The sequence below is a fragment of the Fundulus heteroclitus genome, chromosome 20, assembly GCF_011125445.2.
Source record: "Fundulus heteroclitus isolate FHET01 chromosome 20, MU-UCD_Fhet_4.1, whole genome shotgun sequence".
NCBI lineage: Eukaryota > Metazoa > Chordata > Actinopteri > Cyprinodontiformes > Fundulidae > Fundulus > Fundulus heteroclitus.
In genome coordinates, this window is record NC_046380.1 from 26291200 (window position 1) to 26309370 (window position 18171).

The window sequence follows — 18171 nt, forward strand, 5'->3', positions numbered from 1 at the left end:
TGATCCCCCCTCTGTTCATTTTGCAAATGGTACACTATATAGATAGATAGATAGATAGATAGATAGATAGATAGATAGATAGATAGATAATGTATGAGTATGCCTTGTCTTATAATTCTCTTTCAGGATTCGGTTTTCTGACTTGTCCAAACTTGATAGCCTGATTTGAAATTCAGTTATCCTAGCTGTGTTTTCCTGATTTTATTTTTCATATTTGCATCCTCTAGTTCAGGGGTCTGCAACCTGTGGCTGTGGAGCTGCAAGTGGCTCTTTGGACCTTCCACAGTGGCTCTTAATAACTTTGGCTACAAATTATGTTTTTATTATGGTATTTAAATGCAATAATGATAATAAATGCATGTTTTAGCAGTTTTTTTCTTGGAATAATTGCATTTAATTTTCACAACTGAATGATGCTAAAAGTGCCAGTAATATTTAATTTTAAATCAACGTTTCTTCATTATGTTGGAAACAATTTTTTTTACATCATTATCCAGAAATATCAACATCCCGTCCATCTTCTTTTTTTAAACCTGAAAATAGACATAAAAGGGTGTTTCTTTAACGATGACAACATATTTCCTACAGTGGATCTTTATCAAAACTTATAACTTGTCTTTTTTCAAAAGGCCAGGCAACATTTGCGGCTCTGAGTGAGTTTAATTCCAGTGGACTGTAGGCAAGATGGCTCTTTAGACTGTAAAGGTTGCAGGCCCCTACTCTAGTTGAAACTACAGAAGACAAACATTGTGTACAAATTCTGGCACGGTGAAGATTAAATTTTTCATTTCAAAGTTTATTTGGTAGGGACAGACACACATCGACATACAAAAACCGAACAAAACAGCAGTCCCATGTTTGCGTCATAGTGCAATAGCAACAGCTAATGCTAATTTACATTTAAAATAACACAACATAATATTGACAACATCTACAAACAAACAGTGAAACATAAAAACATCAAAAATGGATACAGTTCTGTTTTTGACATAACCAGAGATTTGTTTGTTTTTTGAACATACTAAAACTGGTTACAGGTAGTCATCCATAACTGGACAGCCACATAAAAACAGGACTTTTCGCCATTAGTAATGAAAATATCAGACTGAAGCTGTTTCTCTGTATGTCTGGAATAAAAGAGCAGAGTTTCTGAGCAGGAAAAAAATCCTCGCCTGGTCATCATGCAAGTTTGACATAAGAACGCAACAGCATATCACACATTGAAACACGGTGGTGGCAGCATCATGCACTGGGGTTACTTTGATTTGGAGAACATTTACAAGGTACAACAGGCAAATGCTGTTAAATTAGGATGTAAGGTGCAGATACTATGAGGGTGTGTACGCTCGAGCAACCAGGTCAGATCCAGTAAATGTCACAGTACTTTGTTTTTATCGCATTTCAAAAATCTGGCATTTTAAACAGGAGTGTATACACTTCTAAGAGCCACAAAACATGAGCAAAGCACATCTTTCTGCACATTCAGTTCATTTTTGAAAAAAAAAAAAAAAAATGTATGTATAAAAATGTACACTTTTTTATGCAACATTTAGTTTTAAAATGCAAAATAAAGTAATTTAGAGAATCATGAAAAATTACCTGTATTGTTCTGAACGTACAGTGCCTTGCAAAAGTATTCACACCCCCACTGCCTTTTACTTATTACATTCCAGCCTGTAATTGACATTTTCTTCTGCTCATTTTATGTGATGGATCTGCACAAAGCTGATGAAGCGAAACGGGAAAGATAATTCTAATAGAAATAACACAAAAATAGATAAATAGACTGAAATCTGACCCTTTTCTACAAAGCCCCTGAAAAGTTCTGGTGGAACCAATTACCTTCAATACTCACATAATTCGCTGGATGAAGCCCAGCTGTGTGAAATCCAAGTGTCACATGATCTATCAGTATAAACACAATTTTTCTGAAAGGGCCCAGAGGCTGCAGGACCTCTGAGCAAGAGGCATCACACCATGAAGACCGAGGAGCTCTTCAGACAAGTCAGGGACAAAGTTGTATTGAGAAGCACAGTCAGGGTGGGGTTATAAAAACATCCAGAGCACCATCAAATGTTCTGTGAATGAATTGGTGAAAATATTCAAACAACCCACTTTAAGTCCTGGTTGTGAGGCAACAAAACATGAAAAATGCTAAGTCGGGTGAATCCTTTTGCAAAGCATCTTGTGATCATATTTAGGCAAAAAAAAAAAAAAACGCAATGGGCTTGCTGGCGTTTTGATATCATGAAAAACTATTATTTTGTGTGCTTTTACAAAAGCAAAGGCATCTGAGATGAGGATCAAAGAGCCCCCCCCCAAAAACAGCTCTTTAATAATTTACTAAGGCTGGCAAAGACAGAGCCAACATTCAAGGAAAAAATAAACTAAATGCAGTTTCAGTTTGTAACCCTGATTAATGATTTTTTCCCCCTTTAAATATGATGATGACTCAGTTTTAATTGTTGTCCTTTACATTTACTGGGTTCAAAGTGACTGAAGCGTCTTCCTCCGTGACTCATGTGATCAAGTCAACAGCATCAATAGTGGACTTGTGGTTGTCTATAAATAAAATCCCAGTTGGACGGTCACAGCTTAAGTGCTTTGTGTCCCGCTCAACAAATCCATTTACAGTCTTTTGGAGCTTTTACAGTTCCCTCCCCAGCCACGGCTCGTGCATTTGAGCCCCTGCTGCAGGCTGGGGGGGCAGGGGAGCACACACTGTGAAGAACCAATGGAGGCCGTAGTACAGTGGGAACGGCACTTCCACACCATTTCACTGCAGGAGGAAGAAACCAGCTGCTAGCGACTGCTTTGCCTATGAAAGACCACCGCGTGACTTTAATAATCAGTGTTTTAACACCGTTACAACTGGGTCATTAAACTTTCAGCTACGTTCGAATGAATCCTATTTAATCTCATCGCTATTTTTCCACACTTTTCATATGAGACGATGTCTCCAAATGTCATGGTGAAACATTTTGCATAGTTCCATGGCTAAAAACAGTTCCTGCTTTAGCCGAGGAGCAAAGCCTCGTAACAGTAACTTGCTGCAAGTTGCTGAAATACATATATATAAAATCTCACTATGATTGATATCGCAATGGAAGGGGTGCCTTGAAGCACTACTTGGCAGGCTTGAATCTTTGCTTATGTATGCTCACACCTGAAATACAATCAAAGAGAAAAAAATGGAGCTTGCAGCAACTCGCTGGCATATAAGTTACATCTGATGGTTTTTATTAGGGATGCACAATACATCGGCATTAAAGGTATAGTGGACGATCTTTTTCGGCTTCGAGAAACAAGACCAGAGTGGATTTGGGAGATTTTCTTCACGCAATCCGCCTGAAGAGCAGGTAAGAAGGTCTTGTGCATGGGCAGTAATTACAAATAGGACTTACGTTTTGTACTTTTCCAGAAAAATTTAACTTTAACATCGCTGTCGGCCAATGTTAGTCATTTTTAAAATATCGGTATTGGTCCGATAAGTAAAACTGCACCGATATTAATAACAGATGTTTATTTTTAGTTGTCCATTGGTGCCAGGGTTTCAGGAGGGGGAGAGGAGGGGGTTAGTCATGCTGTTTTGTTTTGTTTTGTTTTTTTGCCCATGTGACAGTAGTGCATTGCATCTTCATTTATGTCGTCTTTCGTATGTCAAAAGGCACAGTATGTCGAAATACAAAAAGCTTCATGTAAGTCTAGACTATAACCCACATTAAAAAATCCAGTTAGCATAGTTTTCAGCCTGATCATTCCCAGAAAGGTAAATGTGTGTAACATTGGTTATCGCACATAACAAGAATATTAATATCGGATATAGATATCGGCCGAAATTTTGATATTGTTGCATCCCTAGTTTTTATACAGGCTGGGTGACGCCAAGATGCCACTTTTTCCTAAGGTTTTCTAACTGTGCCTGGTGGCAACACAAATACAGGCTTAATGGCCGGTGGTTACGTAATAGAAAGGGACCCCCACGTCACATCAAACAGCATTTACGTCCCAGAAATACAGAAAATCACGGATTACTAATTAGAAATTTCTGGAATATGTTCTAATCAACCTTAAAAACAAATAGCAAATAAAAAAAAATGCTTGATTTGCATTTGTTTTAAAGGGATTCTTTTTCAGGTAGCTGCATTTGTTTCACCTGACCCCCCGACTGAATAAATGCACTGAAATTAAAAGTTGGATTTTTCCAAATTTAGCAGTGTGAGATTATGGTACTACAATAAAAGACACATTTATTTTAGTTTTTTATGTTTTTTTCCAGGCTAAGGTTGACATTTCTAACATGAAGGCAGAAAAAAAAAGACTCCATCTCTTGAGGCTTTTAAACCAAAAGCTCTTATCTAAATTAATTGCAACTGTCACATAGGCAGAATGTTTGATAAACCACAGAAACAATTACAGTAGTTGTAGGCGTAAACCATGCATGATAAATATGCTGCAAACGTATGAAATGGGAGAAAGAAGCTCTGAAAGTGTGTTCCAACACGTCTGCCTGGCTGAATAATATTTCTGGGAGGGCTGTCAACCATTCAAGAATTTGCATCAAAGCCTAACTGCATGCTGTGGTATTAAAGCGGGACGGAGGAGGAGATGTTTTTGGTGTTGTGCGTTTTATCTGTGCAAGTGAGTTGAACATTTTCACTGGGAAAATGTGAAGAAAGGCGATTCTGTAGAAGTTGAACGTAGTTATTTCTACTGCAGGCACAGAAGCCATCAAACACTGTTAGAAAATTGCCTCTCATGGGGGACTCCCTGTGGAACGCTGCTATGGCTGCAGGAGAGAGGTTCATTAGAGTTAGCAGGCCCGCAGATCAATAATTAACAGCGCGTCGGATTAAAGCTCACATCAATGCTTCCTGGATGTCCACCGCAGTCCCATCCCAGCGTCGCGCTGCTGAAGAACATCAGAATAGCTTCAGTCAAGACAAAGATCGGTTGAAATTCAAACTTCCTGTCTGAGTAATTGACTTTTGCTCGTACTTTTAATACCAAGCAACACGGCAACAATACAAATGACTTTGATAACCCTGTCAAGCTGTTCAAGTGTGATTTGAGAGCAGCAATAAGCAGCTCAACCTTCACAATCAGCCTTTTGATGCGGGCTGCTAAAATGAAAAGCCAATTAATCATCAACAGCTCATGCACTTGAATTATTTCACCATCCAATGTTTTGAGTGTTCTTTATTTATGATTTTCTTTAATGAAAATTACAGATTGCCACATGCAAAGTATTGTTACTAACGAAAGCAGTTTGTGACGCCGCTCAGCACAGCTGACTAACCGCCCCTGGATCTTCTGTTTATCCACACCTCCCTCTTTTCACTCCTCCTGTCTTATCTGTTCTTTACTTTGCAGATTCTGGCAATCTGCACTCTAAAAATGAAAACTAACACCTACTTAATGTTTTTAGTGCAACATTTTTACCATTAAAAACATTGATTGAAAATCAGTCAAATCTATTAAATATACTTAATCAACTGCAACAAACACTAAGACTAATTGAGTTGACATGAATAATTATAGATGGCATGGTAACATATAAAATTTCAAGTGAAAAAAGAAAAAAGTAAAAAACAGCAGATTGAGTAGTTACTCCTGAAATTCTTGGTAAACGAAACTGACAGCAAGACTGCTACTTAATATAAAAAGCTGTTCCATTTACTTAATATTTTGATTTGAAGTTCATCAAAATTTGTATTAAAATTAACTAATATATTTATTGTATTTCACTGGTAGCTCAAAGTTCTAAAAGCAGTTCATTAAAACATGCATGTAAAAAAGACATGTCAACATTTTTCATAATCAAAATGAAAGTTTTATAATATCGCAACAGACCCAAGAAACTAATTTGAAACAATGTTTGTCCTGCTGTCATCTGACATTACCAGGAAGAAAACTGGCTGGACAGAAGCAAACATAGAAGCTTCTTATCAATACAACAACAAACAGCGCTCGTAAAGCAAGACATTGCAAAACCACTGGTTCACAATAATTACTAAGTTGCCTGTGCATCATTTCATAATAAAAGATTTCCTGTTTTAGTGTTTACAGAGTATAACTAAAGATTAAGAAAACAAAAAGCTTTACATCTGACAAAGTACAAAACTGTCTTGAAAATAATGCTCTTGTAGCAACGTTCCCAAACTAAAAGCCTTAAATTTGCAACCTCAAACACTTTCCTACTTGAAGGATAAAGCACCAACCAGATGAGCCAACCAAAAAATAAGGGAATATATCTAACAGAATAAAAGAAACCATTTTACGGGGATCATGGTTTATTTTCTATACTCCAATAAGTTACAGAATAACTTTTACAAGATCTAGATCAGATCCTCCTTCAGGCTGGTATCCTGTATAAAAACATTAGTCCAGTGACTGTTCCCTTTTTTTTATCACACTTAAAATTTTTGTTGGTCCAAAAACCCCATTTAAATATTTTAAGGCGATACATTAACTGAACCTTTTTATGAATATGGTAATCTATTGAATAAGTCCCATGCTTCAGATGCAGTTTGGTGAAATGTTGTCAGCTACACAGAGGTGGTTTTTCACTCTCTGAACCTTCACTGAAAGGTTTTTTGTTTTGTCCCATGAAAATTGTCCCCCTGGACAAGCCCTTCTGTGTCTGCCTCCTGTCCTTAGTTGACCACAGCAGGTAGCCACTCACAGTGAGTTTGATCCTGGGAACGGTTTCCTCCTGTTGAAAGGAAGGTTTTTTCTCTCCACAGTCACCACATGCTTGCTCAGCATGTATAAATTGCTGCAAAGTCCCCAACATAATTCAATCAGGTGAGCTTACTTTATAGACCCTGACCAATTTCCAGTAGTAATCCACTAAGATTGGCTCTACTGTCTAACTGAGAATGACCTCTGCGGCATGGTCATTTTTATTAACTCAATCGATTTGAGCTGAATTTGAAACAAACCATGTAATTTCTAACTAGATAGCAATGCTATCTAGTTAAAAATTACGAAATGCAAACTTTACTGCCATCTGAAAAGAGGATTTTGGACCTTTGTGCAACAGTCCCAAGCTTTCTTTTTCTGCAAATGCCAGGTATGATGTTGTCAGGAGTGGCTTAACACAAGATTTGTGACAATTGTAGCTAATGTCGAGGCTATGCTTTTGTTGCCTTATTAAGTTCTGCCACACTTTTTCCTTCCCCTCAACTTTCCATTCTGCGAACAGCTTCTTCAACTTTGGCTTTCCATGGTTTCCCCTCCAAACAGCCTCCTATGTAACTGGTTAGGTCACAATATCCCATTTTACATCGCAAATCCAACACTTGTCTGTGCATAGAAACAACACACAAGTTGTTTTTTTACTCAAACAACGCAAAAAAAACAAAAAAACAAAACTTTTGGATAAAATTTTAACGTATTTAGATATCTCCTGCCTTTGTCAGCATGTTTTATTTCCCACGGAGGCGACGCGGTGTTGTAGCCTGAAAACCTGGAGGTATCTTCTGCCAAACGCGGATGAACGAGCACGTGGCCGACACGTCACGTGAACATCAGCACGTTGGACAGCGGCTCCAGCCTCACGCCGCCCACAGTGGACGGGGCGAGGGCTGCCTCAGCCGAGCGCCGTGGGCTTCACGGGCGAGGAAGTTCCTTGTTTTTTGAGGGGGGGAGAAGAAAATCAAGTGTCAGCATCCTGCAGGGTAAGCGCGGAGAAAGGGAGCAGGATCTCCAGGGGGGGGGGGGGGGCCGCCATGTGAAGAGGCACTCCACCGCTGCGGGCCTGCACGGGAAAGATGCGCTGAGGATGGTGCGCGGCCGCTTTAACCGAGCCACCATGGGCAGTTGCTGCGTAATTTCGGCACATTTCGTGTTTGGAGGAATCCTGCTCTCGCTTCCTCTCATCGCCTTTCTGTGTTTACGGCGCAGGGACGGCTGGGGGAAGAGCTGACGCTAAACCGACACGCAATGCTCCATCGTCGCGTTGGATGAAACAAAACCGATTTAAAACAAACAAGAGAGAGGGGAAACTTTACGACGTGGAGCTGTTTGAGGAGGACAAGGTGTGGGACAATGCCCGCAGAGACAGCAGGGAAGTGATGGATGCCACCGCGGAGAAACAAAGGACTCCCACGTGCTGCTCGCCTCCTCTGTTGTGTAATGAAAAACTCTGACATAAATGGCTTCAATCAGTGGGATTTTATAGGCGACCAACCTCCATTTGAGACCCAAATTGATTCCCCTATTCAGGCGGAGCACATTTTGAGGAAAACACCTTGGAGACCTCCTGATTTTAATTATCATCCAAAACATCTGTTGGGCCCTTTTGAACCTGCTGGATCTCAGCTGGTCCTTTCAATTCTAACTGTTTGGCTCAGGGCTCCTTGGTTTTTTTTTTGTTTTTTTGGGGTCCTGTAATTGAATCCCAGAAAACAGAAAACGCCTCCATCCATGAAGGAAAAACAGTAGTCGTTCCCCATTGGTCGGATCGCAGTGCACATGCTATAACAACAGGATATGCAAAGGGCCACGGGCTGATCTGACAGCCTATCATGTTTCGAGCATGCTTTTTCAATCCGGATTTGTAGTTTTTTAATGTCACAAGATGTGAACTGTTTACTGAGATACATAGTAGCAGGAATACTGCTAATAATAATGACCATGAGGATGTTTTGGGAGGGAAAACTAACAAAAAGGGCTGTGCCTGTGCTGTAAAGCTGCTGAGACATGTTCAAGTATCGTCTTCGAATGGTTTTCAATGAACTCAAAGTGTTGCTGCTGATGCACTCAGAATCAAGCAGGAGGACTGACCCAGGCACAGACCCACAGCGGACCAGGATGAGAGGGTTCACCATCGGTGGCTGTGGCTGGCCACAGATGAGCTGCTCCCACCAGGACGATGAGGAGGAGTACTATGGGTCGGCTCCCCGGCCCCGCAGCCTGGCCTTTGAGGATAAAGAGGGAGCCAGACCCCAGGGTGGAGGAGGAGGAGGTGTGGATGCGTCCTCGCTGCCAAGTCTCTCTGAGAGTGGGATGCAAGCGCAGCAGTGCCGGATCTGCTTCCAGGGGCCAGAAAAGGTGAACGTTTGTGCTTTAAAGGGACAGGGAGGGGCAGAATCCTTGATGCTGTCATTATCAGGACAGGTTGGTTAAATATGGTTGACTGAGATAAATGGGTTTGGTAGTGGGAAGAAAATGAGTTTTACAAATCAAAATATAACACATGGGCCATGCGTTCGTATTCAGACCCTTTCAGTCTGATACCCCATAATAAAATCCAGCCTAGCGTCAGCCTGCCTGTAGTTTATTCTCCAGCTGTTTCTTGGAGGCCTCACAGGTTTGTTAAAGCACATTAAGGAACAAACAACATCATGAAGACCAAGGAACACCGCAGACGGGTCAGAAATGAAGCAGGTTTAGGTCACAAAATACACCCCAGGCTTTGAAGGTCTCACACACATCCATTTGATGGTAAAACGACTCCAACCGTACCCAAGATTTTGGCTGTGCTTGCTTTTCAGAGTCATTTTTCTGTAACAAATTATGTGCCCTGATTTCAAAGCCACGTTGTACAGTGACTAAGATTAAACCAAACAGAGCTATCAGTAGTGAACTAATAATAGCTGCAGGTAGACAAAGGGCATCTGTTAAGAATAGTCTGAGGACAAAAAAAAACAAAAAAAAAAACAGCATGATAGAGACCAGCACAACGCAGCACTGAACTGTTAAGCTGGAGGAAAAAGAATATATGATTTTCTTTTTTTTTTTTTTGCTTTTATGTATCCAAAAAATGGTTTTATAGGTTTGTATTCAGCCTCTCTGAGACAATAGTTTGTCAAAACCCTATTTGCTTACATTAACGCTGCAAGTCTTTTGGGGGTATGTCCAGCAGATTTGCACATTTAGAGACTGAAATATTTTTCTGTACAACAGCTCAAGCTCAGACACAGCGGAAAGGGAGCGTCTGTGAACTGAGCTGATCAAGTCTAGGTATGGATTCTCGGTGGGATTTAGGTCTGGACTTCATCCAATATATAAATGTTCATTGATTCAAACCCTTCCAGTGCAGCTGAGGTTGTATGTCATGGGTTGTGCGGATATAAAATGTAAATTTTCCACCCCACATAACATGCATTGACCAGAAAATTCAGTTTTGGTGTCGTGTGATGGGAGCACCTTCATCCACTCAGCATCCTGTCTGGCTACAAAAAGGATTTCTTACAGTTTTCTCTCAACAATGCATTCTTCCTTATCCATGCTTCCTCCTCACTGTAATTTTTTAAGTTTTCTAATTTTTTTCTTTCACTTGACAGTTAATCACTGCTGTGTGTTGGTCTGTCCTATAAAACCCCCACAAAATAACTTACAATTTGTGGTTGTAACTTGACCAAATGTGTAAAAGTAGTAGTAAAAAGAGTTCTGTATTTACTGTCAGGTTTATCAGAGCTTTCCCAAAGCATCGAACCAAGCTGCTGCGCAGGCCCAGCCTCAGGCCTTTGGGGGCGGGGGGCATTTCTCAATATTTACGTCTCCAAACGTTTCAATTTCGGGTCACTTTTGAAAGTGCTGAGCCTGCTTTAAATTTTTATTAAAGTTATCTAATTTTAAGAAGTGTAAAAACCTTTCATAACTGGCAAATGGGAATTCTGCTAAAGGCCTAAATTCTAAAGGCCTTTAGCAGAAATTTTGCTTTTTGGCCCCTTCCCTCTGGCTCTTACAATACAAAATAAATGTTTTTTTTTTTTTTTTAAACTATAAGGGCAATAAGGAAGGGTGTTTTTAGCAGTCCTTCTGTGTCTTTTTATGTAATTTCTGCATACAATATTTGCAACAGAAGGACACCAATGATACAATGCATTAAAAAGTAATTTTATGTTTTTTTAACTTTACAAAATAAAATAAAAAATCCCCTTTGCAAAGTAAGATAATTAATTTTGGTTTAAAATAAAAAAATATATAGTTGAATTTCATGCCCCTTCCAAATAAAGCATATTTATTTAGTGTAAATCCTTTTTTTTCCCCCCTAGACAAATCTTTATTGTGTTGCAGCCGGGAGCAGATGTGTCTCTTTTAATTGAAAAGGTTGCCGACTTCTGGTCTAGAACAAGGGAGGACGTAGGCGTGAGTTAATACAATTTTCTTTCTAAATACCATTTCCACAAAGCGCTGGTCTGAACTCGTTAAAGGCAGGGACTAGATTGTGTCACAAAGTTTTTCTTTCCTCTTCAGATATAAAACTAATTAAAGACCTCTCACATCCTGTAGAGTCAGTCAGACAACAGGTTTGCCAGACTGAGAGCAGTAAAAAAAAAAAACAGTAAAAAAAAAAATAAATAAAAAAAAATCACTCCAGATGTTTTTTGATTTCCCTGGAGGACGGAGGAGAACGTATCATGAGGAAAGGTTAAGTCTATTCAGAAATATACACCAGCAGGTGGATCATGAATGCCTCATAATGACACTTCTTTTTTTAATCTGCATTTAATTGTCTGCAGTTCAGGCTGTGGTTCTTAACACTTGCTAGATGTGACCAATTGAATTTAGATCAGAGCTTTGACTCAGCCTTTCTAACACATTCAAATTATTTGATCTAAACTGTGCAATCGTAGCTCTGGTTACAAGTGCAGGGTTTGTCCTCCCAGCCTTTTGCAGACTCTAACAGATTTGCTTCCAGTATGCCCTGTAGGAAGCTACATCCATCTTCCCTTCAACTTTGACCAGCTACCCTTTTTTAGTTTTTGTTGGAAAATGCGTCCCCACAGCATAAAGCCGCCGCCACCAGGTTTCTCCACTGCGGTGCAGCGTTACCTTCCCATCGTAAACAGCTCATGGGCGTCCTGCCTCCCACCCGAGCTGTGGGTCTCTGTAGCTCCTCCAGAGTTGCCACTGACTGCTTCTCTGATTAATGCTCTCCTTGTCCACCCTGTCAGTTCAAGGGGTAGTAATATGTTTATTAGTCCCCACATTATCCTACATATTACTGTGATTTCATATCTTTCAGAGTTTAATGTCTATATAATTGCTATCTTGAAAAAAAAATTAATTTCCAAAAACAATACAGCAAATATGGATATCTAAATCTGATTTAGCTCCACTGAGCTTGATCTAAGTGTTAGTATTGCCACAGGAGAGCAACCAAACTGGTTAAAATAAATACATTTAAAAAATGTTGTTAGGAGAATTTACCCAAAAAGAAAGAAATCCATGTTTACTGTGGTATAAAACTAGTAATCAGGGACAACTTAATGTTGGCACACTGGCGCACCAATTACACCTGCAAGATGTAGCAGATTTTAAACCAATATATCACACATACACCAGTTTACCAAAGCATGGATAAATAGAAGTGAAAACAGCAAAGAAATAGGCTTCTAAAAATAAGATGCAACCGTCTTCTACCGAGACGTTTACAGTGATTTATGGTCTAATACTGTAATCTGCTGAGAAGTTACACTTCACTCATATTTTTATGTAATTTTTTTTTTTTCAAAAAGCACTTTCTTGTAGCATTTACCTTTCCAGAGCAGGAAAGCAACAACACTTCTGCAGTTGTCAAAAATGTAGGAATACAAATCATGTTCAAAGTACTAGATCAAAGCATGACAGTGAAGCTGCACTAAACAGGAATAATTCAAGTGAAAATGTCGAAGAGAAGACAAAGAGTCAGCGATATCAAAGGGTTCTTAAAATAAACGTGGAGGTATCGGCTCTTGCTCGTCATTGAAGAAGATCGTTTATCGCTGTGCGTTACGGGCACAGATCAGTGCTGGTATAGTAAACGCAGAGACTGTGAAATTGTAGTTCAAATGCACTTTTGCACATTGATCTATTTCTGTCCATCTAAATCAAAAGTTTCAGTGAAGCAGATTCACCAAACAGAGACTCAGAGAGAAAAAAGTGCAATAGGATGTTAAAAACCCATTGAATTGAATCCAAAGATGAATCAGTGGCAATAACTGTGGAGACCTGATGGCCGTGTTTGTCACTATCTCTGTTATTTAAGCTTTTTAATCATTGTTCTGACTGAGGTTGAGTCCCTATTTTGTCATAATCTTCTCCAAACTTTAAAAGATCACATCTGCCTCAACTTTATAAGAGGTTCTCTTGTCTTTCCCACTTTGAATAGTTTACATGGGGGAGGGGTTGGGTCTCGCTGGCAGGTCATATTTAAACCCCCTCGGAGACACAAAAATCTCGGTTACAAATTGAAAGTTCCTTGAAACTCTGATCTGCATTTAAAAAAAAAATTAATTTTAGTAAAATTGCTTTTGTTACTCTTGGGTTCTCAAACATGACACTGGTGTTTATGTTAGAAGTAAGAAGTACTCCAGTTATTTAGTTACCCAAACATATTCTTGGCTGAGATTATTTTATTTTTCAAGGCCTTTACATGAAAGGCCTGAAAGTGTCAACAAGTTCAGTTAGCGCTGTATCTGTGTATTTATGTTGAGAAACTATGATGTGATTTACAGATTTGATTAAAACCGTCAGTTTAAAAAAATAAATAAATAAACCCCAACCTGCAGAAAAAAAATCCCTGTAATATTATCAACGGTGTTGGGTTTAAATTTGTGGATGAGATGTTAATCTATTTCTTTATTTAATTTTTTTACGTCGCAACAAGCAACCCAACAACGTGTCCCTGTTGCAGCCATGTGTTTTGTCCTGCAGGGGGAGCTGTTGAGCCCTTGTCGCTGTGACGGCTCCGTGCGCTGTACTCACCAGTCCTGCCTGATCCGCTGGATCAGCGAGAGGGGCTCCTGGAGCTGTGAGCTCTGCTACTTCAAGTACCAGGTCCTGGCCATTAGCACCAAAAACCCGCTGCAGGTACTCTCTCATGCGACCTGAGTCTGTTATGATGATTGTGGAAAAGATTATTGGAGAACCAAAAGGGGGATTGATGGGTGGATCAGGTTTTGGCTTTGGGCCACCAAGTTGTGTCTCAGAAAGCAAATTCTTTATGTCATTTTACATAATTACAAAAAATGTAGCAGTCGGTGTGCGAGATTCACTGATTATAAAGTCAGCATGACTTTATACACAGAGCACAGCAACAATATGACTTACTCCTGTCATCATGCGCTGAGACAGAGTTATTGTATTGTTAGTCTTCTCTAATTAAAATATTTTCCTCTTAACAGGAACCACATTTATTTGATGAACAGGAAGCAGATCTTACAGACATACTTACAGACCTGTGTGTCCCATTAGACCACGCGGGGAGCGGGAGGGGGCACATTGGGGTCCTGGTACAGCCATGCTTGACACAGCTTGTTTTAAATTGTTTGCTCTTTCCCATTTTGAAGAGCGTCTTGTTGAAATTATCACCTCACATTTATGTCATAGTTATTGTTACCTCTCACAGTGGTAGTTGTAAGGGGGAAAAGCAGCAAAAATTATTAATCTTGGACATTTTTCCAAACTAAACAAGTTCATAATTTTACAAGTTGCATTCAAAATAAAGAAATATGAACCTCAAGGCTTACAATCCATCTATACTATCAATATTCTACCCTGTCTCATTCTATATTATCTATCTATCTATCTATCTATCTATCTATCTATCTATCTATCTATCTATCTATCTATCTATCTATCTATCTATCTATCTATCTATCTATCTATCTATCTATCTATCTATCGTGACCTTCTTCATCTTTGTGTCCAGTGGCAGGCCATCTCTCTGACTGTGATTGAGAGGGTGCAGATTGCTGCCATCGTCCTGGGTTCTCTGTTCCTGTTCGCCAGCATTTCCTGGTTGGTGTGGTCGTCGCTCAGCCCCTCGGCCAAATGGCAGCGGCAGGACCTCCTGTTTCAGATATGCTACACCATGTACGGCTTCATGGACGTAGTATGTGTAGGTGAGAGACCGGGGCTTTGAATTGTGTCATCCAGCGGTTAAACCTTTTTGAAGTGTTTCCTCAAGTTTTTATCACCATGGCAAACATCAGTGTCATTTCGTATGATTTATTAGGAAAGATCAAGAAAAAGTAGGACATATTTGTGAAGTGGAAAGGATACATAGTTCTCTAAGTGTTTTACAAACTGAACTATGCCAAGTTCAGTTTACGCTAAAACCCCTAAATAACATTCTGTGTGATCAATTAATTGCCTTCTGAGGTCACCTAATTAATAAATAGAGCATGTTTCTGGGTACTTAACTCCCAGTATAGATACCGGCATTCCTCGAAGGACTCAGGAGTCTATTTGAGAACATTAGTGTTCAAACAGGATCATGAAGACTCAGGACCACAGTAGGGCGAAGGCTGTGGAGAATTGTGAAGCAGGGTTAGTTCCTAAAACCCCATCTCAAGGTTTGGGAGAGCGGTGTTGAACAAGACGGTCTGAGAGTAGAAAGAGTATGGACACAAGTGAAAAACCTAGCCAGACATGGCTCAGCCAGGTAAGAAGGGCTTCAAACCAGAAACCACAAAGAGTCTCATGGTAACTCTGGAGGAGCTGCAGAGATTCTCAACACAGCCCGAAGAATCGAAGAAAGAATTAATCGTACACTCCAGAAATCTGGACCTATTGGAAGAGAGGGCCTCCAGGGGACACAGCAAAGCACGTGGCAGAAGGTGTTATATGGTCAAATGTGACAAAAATGTTACCTTTTGATCTACCTTCAAAACTCTCTGGTAGAAAGCTAATGCTGCAGACCATCCTGAACATATCGTTCCTACTGTGAAACACGGTAGTGGCATCATCATGCTGTGGGGAGGCTTGTCTTCAACTGGGACATAGTAACCAGTCAGAGTTGACTGGAACGTGAAGTGAGCTAAACACAGAACAACCCTAGGGGGGGGGGGGGGGGGGGGGGGGGGGGGGGGTTCACCTTCCTGCAGGACAGTGGCCCTACAGATACTGCCAAGGCTACAAGGTTTAGATCAAAGCATATTTATAGGTTAGGATCGCCCTGTCCAGATTCAAAACCAAACGAGTAGAATGAAAAATTGGTGTTGATGAGATTCAAATTGATAAAGGTTGAGCTGTTTTTCAAAGAAGAATGGGGATAAATGTCAGTTTTTACACGAGCTGGTAGTGACATCATCCAAAAGAGTAAAAGTTTGCTCTACTAACTATATCGACTCATGGGCTGATTTAAAAAAAAGCACATCACACTTTTCAGATTTTTATTTGTAAGAAATTTAGAAAAACATCAATCCTTTTCCTTCCATTTCACAGTCAGGTGCTACTTTGTGTTGGACGTCAGAAAAACCCAACATATTACTCTGAAGTCTGGGGATCAGCAGCAGGCCTATGCATTAACAACGAAAATGATCAAACCCCACTAGTTCTGCAGCGTGCAACAGGAACACGCACAAGGCAGGTTATCTGGCTTCCAAGTTGAGCACTCCTTGTCATAAAGAGACATTTCTTTTCCTGTTGGTCGGCATTTCCTGCAGCTCAAGGGAAGTGCGCTCTGTTGTAGGAGACAATAGTTATAATCTATTGAAGATGCAGAGAGGGAAACCTAGAAACGAGTGTTTGGAGCGGTGGATTCATGATTTCTTGCTCACTCAAAAATATTCCAACCAAAGTAAAACGTAAAATGAGTTTACCAGTCTAAGTCCACATCAAGTACCAAATAGCTCCTGACTGTGTGTGTGTTATTTTGCAGAAATCAGAAATACTTTAATAATCCCAGAGGGAAATGATTTAATTATCCAACATGTTTGGCTGTAAATCTCCAAAACACAATCCTGGTACACACTGCACCTTCTGTACTTTTTACTGCTCTCTGGTTGTTGTTGAACAAACCCTTGTTTGTCTGTTTATAAGACTATTTCCTGCCCCAATCACCCCCCCCCCCCCCACATCCCTTTGTCCTTTACACCCAGGCCTTATAATCCACGAAGGATCATCTGTTTACCGGATCTTTAAGCGCTGGCGGGCAGTGAACCAGCAGTGGAAAGTGCTGAATTATGAGAAAGCCAAGGATTTGGGTGACTCCGTCAGCTCCGGCAGCAAATCCGCCGGTCAAGTCGAAAGGAACTTTTCGAACAGCGTCGCAGTCGACGGGAGGAGAACGAGTCGGCACGTCAGGGCTATTCTCACCCACCACTGTGGCTACACCATCCTGCACATCCTCAGCCAGCTGAGGCCCTCCAACATGCACAGTGCCAACCAGGAGGTGGTCATGAGGGTGACCACGGTGTGAAGCCAGGTCACAAGCAGAAAGGTGCTGCGGTCCTTGAATAGGGAGTAAAAGTGCTGATAAAAACAAATCCTAATGTGCCATAAGAACTACCTGAAGCTGAACAGACAAAATATGTTCTTTTGTTCCACGAGGAATCGTGTGTTTCTGCGCTGTGCGGGTGGTTTCTAGCACTTTAAAGAGAAAGGCTGCTGGTTCAAAAAGACATTTCTAGAGGAAGGAATAAATGGATTGTAAAACATTCCTCCTCCTGGTCTGGATAAGTATCAAAAATGAAAGCAAGGGTTTAGAAAAATATTTTCAAATTTGCATTCAGTATCCATTTTTTTAAACATCTGCTTCATTTTGTTCTTCCTTTTCCTCTTCCCCTCTTTGTCCCTTATGTCCTTCCCTATTTTCTCCTTCTCATTCATCCTCGTGCCCTTTATTTCTTCATTACTCATGTCCTTCCCTTCCTCTCTCCTTCATAACCTTCCTTCCTGGTGGCCATCCTCCTTTCCTCCTTAATCTTTTTTTCCCTTCTGTCCTTTCTACCTTAATTGTGTCCTTCCTTTCTTTACTTTTCCTCTTGTCATTTCTTAGTTGCTGCTTTGATTCTCCCTTCATTCCTGCTTTCCTTCCTTCCTTCTTTAGTTCCTTTCTTCCTTCCCTTCAGTTGAAGGTTTCCCCAGGTGTCATATTCAAAGCCTGTCCCCAGCTGAAGTATCTGTCATAAAATCATAGTAATTGTTTGTGTCAATGGAGGTAAAGGGTGGAGACCTTTGGAGAAGTCGAGTCTTGAAAAGTCTGGAATCTGTCCCAGAAAAATGTGGAGAAGCCTTTTATTTATAAAGCTTGTTACAATTTATACCATCATAAATGTTCCAAAATATAACTCAGCACTTTTTACTTTATTTTATAAAAAAAAGAAAGAAAAGAAACTCGTTTACGGATGTTAATAATCCTCCCCACCTCGCCCACATGTACCTTCACAGAGACCAAAACACAGACAGACCCACACGTGAAAACACTCACAAAAGTTGTGACAGATAAGG

General features: G+C 40.3%; 1 protein-coding gene across 1 annotated transcript; it reads left to right on the forward strand.

The window, feature by feature from the left end:
• The first annotated feature begins 7524 nt into the window (after positions 1 to 7524).
• On the forward strand, positions 7525 to 17404 carry LOC105939084 (E3 ubiquitin-protein ligase MARCHF9). The gene is made up of 4 exons (XM_012881120.3): positions 7525 to 9057; positions 13651 to 13806; positions 14648 to 14840; positions 16821 to 17404. Exons 1-4 carry the CDS (start codon positions 8707 to 8709, stop codon positions 17138 to 17140), a joined length of 1020 nt encoding a protein of 339 aa, XP_012736574.2. The 5' UTR covers positions 7525 to 8706; the 3' UTR covers positions 17141 to 17404.
• Positions 17405 to 18171: the final 767 nt, after the last annotated feature.